This window comes from Aythya marila, assembly GCF_965140915.1.
Source record: "Aythya marila genome assembly, contig: HAP1_HAP1_SCAFFOLD_154, whole genome shotgun sequence".
NCBI classification, from domain to species: Eukaryota; Metazoa; Chordata; class Aves; order Anseriformes; family Anatidae; genus Aythya; species Aythya marila.
In genome coordinates, this window is record NW_028137218.1 from 749,821 (window position 1) to 765,679 (window position 15,859).

The 15,859-nt window shown below is 59.2% G+C and overlaps 2 protein-coding genes across 2 annotated transcripts; both read right to left on the reverse strand.

The window, feature by feature from the left end:
- Positions 1-1,960: 1,960 nt before the first annotated feature.
- LOC309891057 (antigen WC1.1-like) lies at positions 1,961-15,089 on the reverse strand (the record flags this gene model as incomplete). Its single annotated transcript, XM_082785446.1, has 11 exons — positions 1,961-1,977; positions 2,815-2,907; positions 3,780-3,932; positions 4,636-4,731; positions 5,384-5,524; positions 6,193-6,548; positions 7,069-7,420; positions 7,546-7,860; positions 7,941-8,261; positions 8,376-8,690; positions 14,759-15,089. The coding sequence occupies 11 exons, from the start codon at positions 15,087-15,089 to the stop codon at positions 1,961-1,963; spliced, it is 2,490 nt and encodes an 829-aa protein (XP_082641572.1).
- Positions 9,590-13,081, reverse strand: LOC309890996 (scavenger receptor cysteine-rich type 1 protein M130-like; the record flags this gene model as incomplete). Its single annotated transcript, XM_082785394.1, has 5 exons — positions 9,590-9,686; positions 11,351-11,702; positions 11,828-12,142; positions 12,223-12,543; positions 12,658-13,081. The coding sequence occupies 5 exons, from the start codon at positions 13,079-13,081 to the stop codon at positions 9,590-9,592; spliced, it is 1,509 nt and encodes a 502-aa protein (XP_082641520.1).
- Positions 15,090-15,859: the final 770 nt, after the last annotated feature.

Genomic DNA, 15,859 nt, shown 5'->3' on the forward strand with positions numbered 1-15,859 from the left:
TGTGTTGAGGACCGTGGTGGAGCAGGTAGTCCCCCTGCAGCCCATGGAGTACAAGGGTGGAGCAGATCTCCATGCTGCAGTCCATGGAGGAGACCACGGTGGAGCAGATGGACCTGCACTGATGGAGGCTGCGGTCTGTGGAGAACCCCACCAGAGTAGATTCCAGGATGGAGCTGTAGCCCATGGAGAGGAGCCCACACGGGAGCAGGTGACCTGGCAGGAGCTGCTGCCCACGGGGGACAAGGTTGGAGCAGTTTGTTCATGATGAATGGAACCCATGCTTCGGAGCCATATCTGGAGCAGTTCTTGAAGAGCTGCTGCCTGTGGGAAGCCCACTCAGGATCAGTTCAGGAAGGATGGCATCCCATGGAAGGGACCCAAACATAGAGCATGGGCAGAGAATGACTGAGAAGGAGCGGTGGAGACAAAGTGCTATAGGTTGCCCATAAGCCCCATTCCCCCATTCCTCTGTGCTGCCTAAGTGGAGGAGATAAAAGAGGGTGGATAGGGGGAAGGTGTTTGGGGTTTCTTTCCTTTGTTTCTCACTTTTCTAGCTTGTTAGTAGTAGACAGTAAATTTTAATATCTTCCTAATCTGAGTCTGTTTTGCCCATGATGATAATTATTAAGCGATCTCCATGTCCTTATCTCAACATTTGAACTGGTTTCATCATATTTTCTCCTCCTTTCCCTTAGAGGAGGGGGAGTGATAGAGCAGCTGTGATGAAGCTCAGATGCCCACCTGTATAAAACCACCATAGAAAGCTGCAGAAAGTGGAAGCAAGGACAGGTAACCTGAGAGGAATGCAGAGACCTGAGCAGCCAGGGATCAAGTCTGGAAAGCTAAGGCTATGGTAAAATTGAATCTAGATAGGAAGTTCAAGGGCAACAAGAAGGGCTTCTATAAGTACATCAGTGATAAAAGGAAGACTAGGGAAAACATGGACCCTCTCCAGAAGGAAACAGGAGACCTGGTTACCCGGGATGTGGAGAAGGCTGAGGTACTCAATGACTTCTTTGCCTCATTCTTCACTGGAATAGCTCCAGCTACACCATCCAAGTCCCAGAAGGCAAAGGCAGGGACTGGGAGAGAGAAGAACCACCTACTGTAGAAGATCAGTTTCGGGAGTATCTGAGGAATCAGAAGGTGCACAAGTCCACGGGACTAGGTGAGATGAATCCCAGAGTCTTGAGGGAACTGGCAGATGAAGTTGCAAAGCCACTACTCGTCATATTTGAAAAGTGGTGGCTGTGCAGTGAAGTTTCTACTGATTGTAACACAGAGAACATAACCCCCACTTTTTAAAAGGGAATAAAAGTAGGCCCAGGGAAGTCTAGCCCAGTCAGACCCACCTCTGAGCCCAACAAGATCATGGAACAGATCCTCCTGGAAACTCGGCTAAGGCATATGACAAATAAAGAGGTGATTGGTGACAGCCAACATGTCTTCACTAAGGGCATAGCGTGCCTGACATATCTGTAGGCCTACTGCAATGGTCTTACGGTGTTTGTGGGTAAGAGAAAAGTAACTGACATCATCTACCTGATTAGTGCAAAATATTTGACATATCCCATGTGGCATTCCTGTCTCTAAATTGGAGATACATGGATCTGACAGATGGACCACTCAGTGGATATAAGGAATTGTCTGGATGGTCACACTCAAAGGATTGTGGTCAACAGATCAATGTCCAAGTGGAGATCTGTTACAAATGGTGTTCTTCAGGGCTTGGTACTGGGACCGGCACTATTTCACATCTTTGTTGGTGACATGGGCAGTGGGATTGAGTGCACCCTCAGCGAGTTTGCTGATGACAGCAAGCAGTGTGGTGAGGTTGATGTGCTGGAGGGAAGGGGTGTCATCTAGTGGGGCCATGACAGGCTTGAGAGGTGGGCCTGTGTGAAACTCATGAACTTCAACAAGGCTGAGTGTAAAGTCCCACACATGGGTTGAAGCAGTCCTATGCATAAATACAAGCTGGGTGGAGAAGGGAGTGAGAGCAGCCTTGTGGAGAGGGTCCTGGGAGTATGATGCTTCAAAAACTCAATGTGTATAGGCAATATGCACTTGTAGCCCTGAAAGCAAAATCCTGGGCTGCATCAGAATAAACATCGCCAGCAGGTCAGGGGAGATGATTCTCACTTTCTCTTCTGCTCTTGTGAGACTCCACTTAACTTACTGTGTTCACCTCTGGGATCCCCAACGTGAGAATGACATGGACCCATTGGAGTAAGTCCAGAGGAGGGCCACAAAAATGATAAGAGGGTTGGAGCACCTCTCCTATGAAGAGGGAGAAGAGGGGGAATTAAGAACAGAAGGCCCTGGGAAGAACGTAGAGCAACCTTCCAGTAGCTCCAGAGGGCATAAAGGAAAGCTGGAGAGAGAGAATTTATTAGAGGATGTAGTAATAGGACAAGGGGAAATAGCTTTAAACTCAAAGAAGGTAGATTGAGATTAGATATTCAGAAGAAATCATTTACTCTGAGGGTGGTAAGGCACTGGAGGAGGTTGCCCAGGAAGGTTGTTGGATGGTGTCCCATCCCTAGAAGCATTCAAGGCCAGGCTGGATGGGGCTTTGAGCAACCTGATTTTGAGGAAGGTGTCCCTGACACAGCTAGGACAGCTGACACAAATGGATCAAACAGATGTTCCAGACCATCCAGCACCCCCTGCAGCCCACCACCCTACTACCAAAAACATCTCTCAGCCTGCAACAGAGGCGCCTGCTGAGGAAGAGCTGGGGAGGACCTACCAGCAGGATCAGGGAGGGCAGTATAGGTACCAAGTCCTGCCCAGGGGTCCAACACTTCTCACCACTCTGATCCTGCAGGAGAGGTTCTTCTGTCTGTGGGTTCTGGACAGTCATCCCTGGGTTCCACGGGGGCCCAAGGCTGTAGAAGATGGGTGCTACCAGCGAGTGCATCATGGGACATCACATAGAGCCACTTTTGCTGGAAACTGCCTGTGGCTGGCAGGATGGAAATGCCTCTGTCAGTAGGAATAGTGTCTAGGCACTGGGGGTTGTGGCAGCCCTCCAGCCTGATCTCAACCCTGTTGGTCCCAAGAAATGACCATTCCCCACTATTGCATCTTTGAGCTCTACTCCAATTGGTTAGCCTCAGAGAGAGACCCCAACACCTGGGCAGGAAAACACTGGACCTGGGGCAAAGCCCCCAGAATGTTTTAATATAAACATTTGCCAACACAAAGCACAAAAACAGGGAATACCAAGAGGGGAAATACCCATGTGTGTCTGCAGACTGCTGGAAAAGGGAGACCGTTCCCTGGCACTCACGGCTCTCCCAGTGGCACTAGGCTCTCCTCCCTTCCGGTTGCACCCAGCTGCTTGGCAGGGCTGGGCTCTGCTGGCCTGGGGCTCTGGAACTCTTGTGCACGGGGCTCTGGTGTCACATCCTGGGTGTCCTCATGGGGACATGCCAGAGACACCTCTTCAGCATCGTCATAGCACATGTGTACCAGAAAAGGGGACAAGGTGTCTCCCTCAGCTCCAGGGTGCCCAGCACTTCTCCGGGAGCGCAGGCTTCCCTCTGTAAGCATCAAGGCAGGCTGCTGTGGTTGGGCCTGTGGGGTGCTCCTCAGGGCTGTACAACACCTTCCCCCTCCACACCAGCCTGAGACATTTGGCCCATTCTCCCAGCCCCCCAAAATATCTCAGGACAGTTTCTCCATGTCAGGAGATCAGGCTCTAAATATTTCATGGATTCTCCTGGCTCTGGGATTGGCACCTAGGAAGTGGAAATGCTGCAATGCCCTCTCACCTGTGGCTGTATTCCTGGGCCCATCTCCTTCCTCTGGTGTCCTGGGCACTTCCCAGTCCCCCTGCCCAGGGAAAGGATGCTCCCCAGGGTCAGAAACCTCCTCAGCATCATCGTAGCCATCCACTGGGTCACCTCCAGGCAGGACAGGGACATCTGAAAGGAGAGGAGAGGTGGTGGCAGTGAGAAGAGACGTTCTGCAGAGCAGAGGATGGAAGGGTGTGTGGGGACACAGGGCTGACATGCTGCTGGTGTCAGGGCCAAAGCAGAGCCCTCGTCCTTCCAGCTCTGATGGTGGCACTCAGTGGCACTGCTGTCTGTCTGTCTTCTGGGAGGAGAGATAGAGCCCTTCCTCTCCCTCCCCCTCCAATCCCTGGGGCTGGCCCCAGACCATCCTCCTCCTCTCTGTGCCTGGGGTAGGGCTTCAGCTGGGGCAGGGACCCCTCTGAAAAGGAGGCTGCAGAGAGCTGCAGTGGGTGCTGTGGGATGAGCCCTGCTGCCCCATCTTGTGGTCAGCACTGCTGGGGATGGGCAACCACAGCACTGGGTCAGAGTGGGGGGGAGACCACCCCTGATACCCTGGGATGAGCCCATCCTGTAGGGGCTCCCAGAGCTGCCCTGGCACAGCCCCTTCGCTCAGCCCTTGGATGTCCCCAGGGTGCAGGGCCAGGCAGAGAGGGGCTGTCCCCTCTGGGATGGGCAGAGCTGGTGTGGAGGAAGCTCCTCTGTGGGGGCCAACACCTGGATCTCTCCCACAGATCCCATGGTCCAACCATTTCAGGGACCATTGGCAGGAGTTGCAGGGGACAGCCCTGGTCTGGGGTAGGGAGAAACATCCCCTTCATGAACATACACCCACCTGAGAGACTGAACCTCGGCTGCTTCTCCCACACCAGGCTGTAAGCGATCTCCTCGTACACGGCCTCAGGGAAGGGCTCCCCAGCTCTCCCAGAGCCTGGGGACAGAGGCAGGGCAGGTCTGGGAATGGGCAGAGAGGGACAGGACCCCACTGGGTTCCCTCAGCCCCATTCCCTAGGCCAGCACAGGGCTGTCCCCACAGCACAGCCCCTCTGCGTTGTGTTGGCACTGAGGCCACATCCCCATGGAGGGCAGCATCCCCATGGAGATGGTCTGGGGCAGCATCAGCCTTGCACCATCCCTTTGGAAACAGCCCTTGTGCCCCTTTGGTCCCTGGGTCATGTCCGAGTGCAGACCCTGCACCAATTCCCTCATTTCCCCTTCTCATGGAGCTGCTCTATCTCTGCCCCACACATCAAAAGCACAGCCCGTGTCTTGCTGGGGGGTGGCTGACACCACAGTGATGGACCCCGCTGCCCCATGCTCCTCCTTCCAGAGCTGCTCAGAGGACTGCCAGCAGTGCATCTTCCCCTTCTCACCCAGCCCAGCTCTCACATTTCTCTCCTCACCCCAGAACTGATGCCCCAGGGTCTGGGCTCTCTCTATCCCTTGATGTTGGTCTGTCAGTCAGTGGGGCAGCACATGGGGCAGGAGGCAGCACACGGCTCTGTTTCTGTGCCCCAGGACACCAACACCCCCAGCCCTGCCAGGAGGCATCTCCCCCCCAGGACCACTGGGGAAGGACCCACCTCTGCGCCGAGCCCTGGCACTTCGCACCTGCCCAGCCAGGAGGGCCAGGAGCAGGCAGAGGAGGGCCCCCAGGATGATGCAGATGACCACAGGCACCGAGAGTCTCTCGCTGCTGGTGGTCGGACAGCTCCGTGGGGGATCTGCATGGGCAGGAACATGGCAGGGGCAGCATCAGACAAGGAAGAGGCTGGGGGTAGGATAAGCCACTCCTGACCACACAAGGCAGCAGGGGCTGGGGGGGACAGGGCTGGGTGATGGGGCAGCTCCCACCCCGCTGGGTCCATCACAGACTTCTCCCATCTCCCTCAATTTCCTGGGAGTCTCACAGCCCAGCAAGGAGCCCCTTCCCCTGGCTGTAGGTCACAGCTTCTCTGTGGGCAGACCCAGCCCTGGGGGAAGGACAGCTTACCTGCTTGTGGGGGGAGTATTGATGTCCTGGGTGCAGCTGCAGGGGAGCAGAAGGAGAGCTGGGCTGAGAGGCTGGGGCTGTGGCACCAGGCAGCCTCCCTGGCAGATGGCCGCAGCATGTGCCAACTGAATTGTCCCTCCTTTGGGGCTAGGCAGGGTGGCAAGGACAGGGCCCAGCACCACTGCTCTGGGCTGCTCACAGGACAGTGCAGGCAGCCCAGGGGATGTGCTGGCACATCCAGCCCCACTGAGGCTGCTCCCCACCCAACACCAGCCCCCCACTCTGCAGGAACACCCTTGCTCAGGCCAGCAGCGGGGCCATGCCAGGATCCAGCAGGGCAGACACTCAAGCCAGCTCCTTGCCAAGCCCCCAGCCATGTCTCCCAGCCCCACTGCTCACCTGAGCAATGCACAGCCGCATCTGCCTTATGCTGGCAGGCACCGCTGTCCCCTGGCTGGGCCCAGCAGTCCTGCAGAGACAGCTCCGTCCCCCTGCACTCCATCAGCCACATGGGGCCTGTCCCCTCTCCAGCAACAGCCTGGCCCAGGGCATAGACTGCAGGGCCACAGCCCAGCTGCCTGCATGCCACCTCGGCATCCCGCATGTCCCAGGCATTGTCACACAGCGTCCCCCAGGTGCCGCGGTGCCAGATCTCCACTCTGCCTGAGCAGCTGTCCTTGCCTCCCACAGCACGGATCTTCTCCCTGTCTGAGGAAGCAGCGACCTCCCATGGCACCGGGACAACTGGGACAGCCCTGCCAGGTGAGGGGGGCATGCGCAGGGGTAGCTCCCTACCTGTGCACCTGGTGGAGTTGGGGCATGCAGCTACCTGTGTCCTTTCTGTCCATGTCCCAAAGGAAAGAGAAGTTGGGCTGAAAAGGGCTGCTCTAGGGGTTGTGCAGAAGAGAGCAGGGCTGACCTCTGCTTGCATGTGCCCCTGCTGCCTAGGTCAGGGCAGCAGCAGAACCCCGTTCATTCATGGAACACACACGGATAGAATTGAGTGTGCATCCCCACATGGTCCCTGATTCACAGAGCAGCAGGAGGCTGTCCCTGGAGGGGAAACTCCTGCCCATGCCCACATAGCCTCCTCTGAGACCTCTCCTGGAGATGGCACTGCCTCTCCCAGAGGCAGATGGCAGCCCAGCTGTTGAGAGCTGCTGGTATGCATATGTGGCTCCAAGAGCTGAAGTCACCTTTGTGCCACTCGCAGCAACAGGGTCTAATGCAGGAAGTCAAAGCCCCTCTAGGTTCCTTCTCTGCATTTCACCATACCCATTGGGGAAGTGGACCTGGTGCCTTGATGGCTCAGATTTACCATTGCAGGTGATGTGGGTCTCTTCTTGGAGGTCATCACATGACTGCGGATTCCAGGGAGCAGAGGGACACTGCCAGAAGGAGCTGTTGCTCTTCCCACACTCCACGTGATCCAGCCACGCAGTGCCAGACAGCTTGGCATAGTTTATTTCCCAGTCCCCTTCATTCCCACAGCCCAGCTCCTTGCACACCAGTGACACCATCTCGGTGGTCATGGAGTTGGAGCAAACGCTGCCCCACGTCCCGTTGTAGAAAACCTGCAGGCGCCCGGAGCAGCCGTTGCTGTTCTCCAGCCTCAGGGCCATGAACTCTGGAAGGAGGAAAGGCCCCAGGGACGTCCTTGGATGTCAGCCACTGATGGCCTTGGCTCTAACTGGCTCTACCCTCACCCCAGATTCCAACGCCCCAGCTCCCCTCCCCACTCCCAGCACAGACCTGAACAGATGACTCCCACGTCCTCCTTGTGCCTGCAGTCGTGCTGCCCCCAGGCCTCGGCAGGGCAGTCCCAGAGAGCAGCTTCGGCCCCGGAGCAGTTGACGCCATCCAGCCAGATCTGCCCGGAGCCCTCCCCAAACCGAGCAGAGCCGGCTGCCTCCAGGGCCCCTCCGCAGCCCAGCTGGCGGCAAACGACGGCGGCGTCGGCCAGGTCCCAGGCGTCGTCGCAGACGGTGCCCCAGCGCCCCTGGTAGTAGACCTCCACTCTCCCGGCACAGCGCCCGGCCCCGTCCACCAGCCGCACCCGCTGGCTCCCTGCAGCGGCGAGGACCCCGGCCGTCAGGGGCTGGCTGCCCTCCCAGACACAAACCTGGAGGACGTGCAGCACCACTCACCCCGGCACACGACCCCCACGTCCTCCATGATTCCTGTTGCAGGGTGGCTCTCAGGCAGGGAGGTGTTGCAGAGGCTCAGGTTAGCCTCGTGCCCTGCACACCGCACCCCATGCAGCCCCACAGGTCCTGGTCCTCGCTCGGCCCTCACGGGGGTGTAGGCTGCCTCTGCCTCTCTGCACTGCAGCTGCCGGCACACCACGCTGGCCTCCTGCATGTCCCACTGCTCATCCAGGACTCTGCCCCACGTCCCGTGCTGGAAGACCTCCACGCGCCCGTCGCACCGACTTCTTCCGCCCACCAACCGTACAGACATGTGGCGAGCTGGGCCTGGTGAGAGGAGAAATTCAGCCTGGTGCTGCCATAGGGTCCAAAGCTGTGGGTGGCTAAGTCACACACCAGGGGCAAATGGACTTTGCAGCACTGCCCAGCACTCACCTGAGCAAATGATAGCAGCAGCGTTCTCCTGGGAGCACGGCGAGGCCCCCAGGGCAGTCACCAGGCACTGCCCCAGGTGGGCTTCAGTGCCGTCACAGTGGAACGAGTCTCTCCAGACGGGGCCAGTTCCTCTCCCAAAATGCCCTCCTCCAGGAATGGACTCAGCAAAGCCACAGCCGAGGTGCCGACACAGAACGTGGGCGTCCGAGAGGTCCCAGCGGGAGGCACAGAGGGTCCCCCACGTCCCCAGCACCTCCACCTCCACCCTGCCCTCACACGCTGTGCTGCCGTTCACCAGCCTGAACCCTGTGTACTCTGGGGACAAAGGAGGGTGAGAGAGGCCACATTTGTGCTCTTGGTCCCACAGGATCTGCAGGAGAGGCCAAAGGGACAGCGTGCTTTTCTCCTCCTGCAGCACTCTCATTTTAGGGCTGCAGACCACCACCTCACCCCACCTGTCCCCCACCCAGCACAGCCCAGTGCCCACCCTGCTCTCCTTCCCCCACCACAGCCCCAGTGGCCATCATCCCACCGCAAGTCCTTACGTGTGCACGTGACATGAGTGCCATTGCTGTGGGTACAGGCCTTGTCCTTGGGGGCCCCCCAGGGGCAGTAAAGGATGGTGGATTCATTCCCCACACATTGCAGCTCTCTGTCCCAGACAGGACTGGCCCCTTCTCCCAGCTGAGCTGCCCCATGGACAGACAGGGCTGTGCCACACTGCAGCTCCCTGCACACCACCTCGGCAGCTTTGGCACCAAAGTGGGAGTGACAGACAGCTTTCCACTGGTCCCTGTCGTAGACCTCCACACTTCCAGAGCAGGGGCTGTCCCCTCCGACCAGCCGCACAAATCCTGGAGCAACCAAGGAGACCTGTGAGTTCCCAGAGCCCTCTGGCACTTCCGTGCCCACCTCCCACCTCATCCCTGAGGTGGCCGCATGCAGAGCCCCACGGCCAGCCCAGCAGCTCTTTGTGGGTGCTGACGGCACAAAGAGTTCAGTGCCCCCCTGCTGATCCTCAGAAACCTGCCCAGACTCATGGGCTGCCCTCTCTCCCAGCCCCAACGACAGGCACTGCTCAGAAAAACTGCTGTTGCTTGGAGTCCCTGGGCTGCCTGGTCCCAGACCCATCAATGAAGCACCTATAGCTCGTGGGCCCAGGGAAATGGGTCTAGGCACTGGGTGCTGCTGCAGCTGGCTCTGCCCTGCTGGGCTCAGGCCACGCTGAGGAACCCCTTGGAGCTGCCAGAAAGCCCCCTGTTCCCAGGGGCTGCTGGGGCTCTTGGGGTGCTGTTGTTACATGGGGCACATCTGGGGAGCAGATAAAGGGGGGTCCTCAGGTAGGGACAAAGTGTGGTGCTGGGCATGGACGACCCCAGCCACCACCACACATGGAGCAAAAGAGCAGGCAGAGAGCAGCCCTGGGCTGACATGAGCTCCCAGTATGAGGGCAGGCACCGAGGAGAGCCAGGAGGTGCTGGCACAGCCCCTGCGGCACAGGGCAGGTAGGAGAGGCTGGGCAGCAGGTCAGCATGGCCTGGAGGGGCCATGTCCCTGGGGGCTGGCTCTCATGGGGTGACCCCGGGATAGGAACAGGGTGCTGCTTGCCACCCTGCTCCTCTGCCCAAGCCCAGTGCTCCTGTCCTCTGAGCAGCCCCTCTGCTTTGGCCGAGGTTCTCTTGTCTGCTGGGGTTACAACCCAAAAGTCCTGGGCCATTGCACGCCCTTCCCTGAGGCTGCTGGTGGCTGGGGGAGCTGCTCTAGATTCCCCTGGCATAGGGACCAGCCTGCCAGACAGGGCCTGGGTGAATGGAGGAGAAAAATGGGAACCAGGCAGCACAATGTGTAAGGGTGAGGGGTTTCCTCTCCCAGCTCCGGGCACCTCCCCAGGCTTGTCTGCTCCAGCTTCAAGTCCAGGTTGGGTGTGCTCCCACTGGCATTTCCCCAGGGACAAGGGACACCAGGAGTGACAGACCCAGCTCAGAATGCAACTTGACACACAGAGCCATGTTCTGGTGTCCACTTGTTGCTTCCTGAGCTCACAGCCAGGTCCCTTAGAAGCGTCCTCATCCCAGAGGTAGGGAACAAGTTCAGTCCTTACCTGAGCATGTCACTCCAGCATCCTCCGTGTTATCGCAGTTTGTTTGACCCCATCCGTTGTGTGTGCAGTCAGACAGGGCAGACTCAGTCCCATTACAGTGAACGTCATCCATCCAAATGGAACCAGATCCTTTCCCAAAGTGTGCTAATTGAAGAGCTTCAAGAGGAACCCCACAGCCCAGCTGCCTACAAACCACTGCAGCATCGAAGATGTCCCAGCGGTCATCACACACGGTCCCCCACTGGCCATGATGTTTCACCTCCACTCTCCCAGCACAGCGCCTGTCACCATCCGCCAGCCTCACCTCTGCAGCCCCTTCAAACACCAACATGAGAAGGGTGAGGAGAGCTGCGAGCCGCACAATGTGGGCCTGCGAGTGCTTCCTGCCCAGGCAGAGTCACCATCCCCAGGGTGGGAGCCCTGTTCCCAGAGACTGTCACTGAGGTGTTGGGGGGGTCCTTCCTCTACCCATGTGCTACACTGATCTGGGGGTGCCCAACTCCAGGCCTCCTGGGCCATTTGCTGCCCCAGAGTCCTCATAACAAACTTTTCCCACCCCAGTAGCCCCCTCCCCCTGCCCATGCCCACCCACACACCACCCCCAGTCCTGCACAGGGCTCCCACTCCTCCCCTGACCAGAACCCTCTCCAAAGCCCCATGACTCTAGCCCCATACTTCTTCCTATCCATCACATTCCCCAGGCACCTCTCAAAGGCACCAAAACCCAGGAGCTGATGGCAGCCCAGCCATTGACTGTTGCTGTTGGACGTGGGTGACTCCAAGAGCTGAAGTCACCGTTGTGCCACCAGCAGCAACAGGGTCTAATGCAGGAAGTCAAAGCCCCTCTGGGTTCCTTCTCTGCATTTCACCATACCCATTGGGGAAGTGGACCTGGTGCCTTGATGCCTCAGATTTACCATTGCAGGTGATGTGGATCTCTTCTTGGAGGTCATCACATGACTGCGGATTCCAGGGAGCAGAGGGACACTGCCAGAAGGAGCTGTTGCTCTTCCCACACTCCACGTGATCCAGCCACGCAGTGCCAGACAGCTTGGCATAGTTTATTTCCCAGTCCCCTTCATTCCCACAGCCCAGCTCCTTGCACACCAGTGACACCATCTCGGTGGTCATGGAGTTGGAGCAAACGCTGCCCCACGTCCCGTTGTAGAAAACCTGCAGGCGCCCGGAGCAGCCGTTGCTGTTCTCCAGCCTCAGGGCCATGAACTCTGGAAGGAGGAAAGGCCCCAGGGACGTCCTTGGATGTCAGCCACTGATGGCCTTGGCTCTAACTGGCTCTACCCTCACCCCAGATTCCAACGCCCCAGCTCCCCTCCCCACTCCCAGCACAGACCTGAACAGATGACTCCCACGTCCTCCTTGTGCCTGCAGTCGTGCTGCCCCCAGGCCTCGGCAGGGCAGTCCCAGAGAGCAGCTTCGGCCCCGGAGCAGTTGACGCCATCCAGCCAGATCTTCCCGGAGCCCTCCCCAAACCGAGCAGAGCCGGCTGCCTCCAGGGCCCCTCCGCAGCCCAGCTGGCGGCAAACAACGGCGGCGTCGGCCAGGTCCCAGGCGTCGTCGCAGACGGTGCCCCAGCGCCCCTGGTAGTAGATCTCCACTCTCCCGGCACAGCGCCCGGCCCCGTCCACCAGCCGCACCCGCCGGCTCCCTGCAGCGGCAAGGACCCCGGCCGTCAGGGGCTGGCTGCCCTCCCAGCCTCATACCTGGAGGACGTGCAGCACCACTCACCCCGGCACACGGCCCCAACGTCCTCTGTGATCCTGGTTGTTGTCATGCTCTCGGGCAGGGAGGTGTTGCAGAGGCTCAGGTCAGCCTCGTGCCCTGCACACCGCACCCCACGCAGCCCCACAGGGCCTCGTCCTCGCTCAGCCCTCACGGGGGTGTAGGCTGCCTCTGCCTCTCCGCACTGCAGCTGCCGGCACACCACGCTGGCCTCCTGCATGTCCCACTGCTCATCCAGGACTCTGCCCCACGTCCCGTGCTGGAAGACCTCCACGCGCCCGTCGCACCGACTTCTTCCGCCCACCAACCGTACAGACATGTGGCGAGCTGGGCCTGGTGAGAGGAGAAATTCAGCCTGGTGCTGCCATAGGGTCCAAAGCTGTGGGTGGCTAAGTCACACACCAGGGGCAAATGGACTTTGCAGCACTGCCCAGCACTCACCTGAGCAAATGATAGCAGCAGCGTTCTCCTGGGAGCACGGCGAGGCCCCCAGGGCAGTCACCAGGCACTGCCCCAGGTGGGCTTCAGTGCCGTCACAGTGGAACGAGTCTCTCCAGACGGGGCCAGTTCCTCTCCCAAAATGCCCTCCTCCAGGAATGGACTCAGCAAAGCCACAGCCGAGGTGCCGACACAGAACGTGGGCGTCCGAGAGGTCCCAGCGGGAGGCACAGAGGGTCCCCCACGTCCCCAGCACCTCCACCTCCACCCTGCCCTCACACGCTGTGCTGCCGTTCACCAGCCTGAACCCTGTGTACTCTGGGGACAAAGGAGGGTGAGAGAGGCCACATTTGTGCTCTTGGTCCCACAGGATCTGCAGGAGAGGCCAAAGGGACAGCGTGCTTTTCTCCTCCTGCAGCACTCTCATTTTAGGGCTGCAGACCACCACCTCACCCCACCTGTCCCCCACCCAGCACAGCCCAGTGCCCACCCTGCTCTCCTTCCCCCACCACAGCCCCAGTGGCCATCATCCCACCGCAAGTCCTTACGTGTGCACGTGACATGAGTGCCATTGCTGTGGGTACAGGCCTTGTCCTTGGGGGCCCCCCAGGGGCAGTAAAGGATGGTGGATTCATTCCCCACACATTGCAGCTCTCTGTCCCAGACAGGACTGGCCCCTTCTCCCAGCTGAGCTGCCCCATGGACAGACAGGGCTGTGCCACACTGCAGCTCCCTGCACACCACCTCGGCAGCTTTGGCACCAAAGTGGGAGTGACAGACAGCTTTCCACTGGTCCCTGTCGTAGACCTCCACACTTCCAGAGCAGGGGCTGTCCCCTCCGACCAGCCGCACAAATCCTGGAGCAACCAAGGAGACCTGTGAGTTCCCAGAGCCCTCTGGCACTTCCGTGCCCACCTCCCACCTCATCCCTGAGGTGGCCGCATGCAGAGCCCCACGGCCAGCCCAGCAGCTCTTTGTGGGTGCTGACGGCACAAAGAGTTCAGTGCCCCCCTGCTGATCCTCAGAAACCTGCCCAGACTCATGGGCTGCCCTCTCTCCCAGCCCCAACGACAGGCACTGCTCAGAAAAACTGCTGTTGCTTGGAGTCCCTGGGCTGCCTGGTCCCAGACCCATCAATGAAGCACCTATAGCTCGTGGGCCCAGGGAAATGGGTCTAGGCACTGGGTGCTGCTGCAGCTGGCTCTGCCCTGCTGGGCTCAGGCCACGCTGAGGAACCCCTTGGAGCTGCCAGAAAGCCCCCTGTTCCCAGGGGCTGCTGGGGCTCTTGGGGTGCTGTTGTTACATGGGGCACATCTGGGGAGCAGATAAAGGGGGGTCCTCAGGTAGGGACAAAGTGTGGTGCTGGGCATGGACGACCCCAGCCACCACCACACATGGAGCAAAAGAGCAGGCAGAGAGCAGCCCTGGGCTGACATGAGCTCCCAGTATGAGGGCAGGCACCGAGGAGAGCCAGGAGGTGCTGGCACAGCCCCTGCGGCACAGGGCAGGTAGGAGAGGCTGGGCAGCAGGTCAGCATGGCCTGGAGGGGCCATGTCCCTGGGGGCTGGCTCTCATGGGGTGACCCCGGGATAGGAACAGGGTGCTGCTTGCCACCCTGCTCCTCTGCCCAAGCCCAGTGCTCCTGTCCTCTGAGCAGCCCCTCTGCTTTGGCCGAGGTTCTCTTGTCTGCTGGGGTTACAACCCAAAAGTCCTGGGCCATTGCACGCCCTTCCCTGAGGCTGCTGGTGGCTGGGGGAGCTGCTCTAGATTCCCCTGGCATAGGGACCAGCCTGCCAGACAGGGCCTGGGTGAATGGAGGAGAAAAATGGGAACCAGGCAGCACAATGTGTAAGGGTGAGGGGTTTCCTCTCCCAGCTCCGGGCACCTCCCCAGGCTTGTCTGCTCCAGCTTCAAGTCCAGGTTGGGTGTGCTCCCACTGGCATTTCCCCAGGGACAAGGGACACCAGGAGTGACAGACCCAGCTCAGAATGCAACTTGACACACAGAGCCATGTTCTGGTGTCCACTTGTTGCTTCCTGAGCTCACAGCCAGGTCCCTTAGAAGCGTCCTCATCCCAGAGGTAGGGAACAAGTTCAGTCCTTACCTGAGCATGTCACTCCAGCATCCTCCGTGTTATCGCAGTTTGTTTGACCCCATCCGTTGTGTGTGCAGTCAGACAGGGCAGACTCAGTCCCATTACAGTGAACGTCATCCATCCAAATGGAACCAGATCCTTTCCCAAAGTGTGCTAATTGAAGAGCTTCAAGAGGAACCCCACAGCCCAGCTGCCTACAAACCACTGCAGCATCGAAGATGTCCCAGCGGTCATCACACACGGTCCCCCACTGGCCATGATGTTTCACCTCCACTCTCCCAGCACAGCGCCTGTCACCATCCGCCAGCCTCACCTCTGCAGCCCCTTCAAACACCAACATGAGAAGGGTGAGGAGAGCTTCGAGCCGCACAACTTCGGTTTGTAACTGCCCCCTGCCCAGGCAGAGTCACCATCCCCAGGGTGGGAGCCCTGTCCCTACAGGCTATCCCATGTGGTGTTGGGGATCCCTCCTCTCTTTAGGGGCAGAGCTGGGCTGATAGTGCAGAGCTCTATTCCTTTTGTGAGATTCACTGCCCCACAGTCCTCAGCACCTCCTCCAATCCCAGTGGCTCCCTACCCCTGCTCCTGCCCATGCCCACCCACACACCACCCCCAGTCCTGCACAGGGCTCCCACTCCTTCCCAGCTCAGCACCCTCTGAAAGGCTACATGGCCATATACCCATACTTCTATCTGTCCATCAGCTGCCCCAGGAACTTCCAAAACACACCAAAACCTCTGGGGCTTCCTCTCTGTTCAGGGGGGACCGAGTCAAACACAAGGTTCCTCCCCAGCCTGCATTCCTCCTCATCCCTGCTTTCAGCCCATCCTCTGAACTTGGCCAGGGCACCAGTAGGACACCTCTCTGTCACCTCTGGATGCACACGCCCCAGTCTGCTTCTCTCTATGGGGTACAACCTGTGCTCTTGGGGTCAGGGTGTCCTCAGATCCCAGGGGCAGGGAGTGGCACACAACCCCGCTGGGGCACCCCAGACAATAGATGTGCCCTGGAGATCACTAAGGGCCACTGCCACCACCTGGGCCCCCTCCAGCTCCAGAGCTAAAGTCCTGGGGAACAAGGGGTCTCAAAAGGGTACCTTAAGGACAAGGA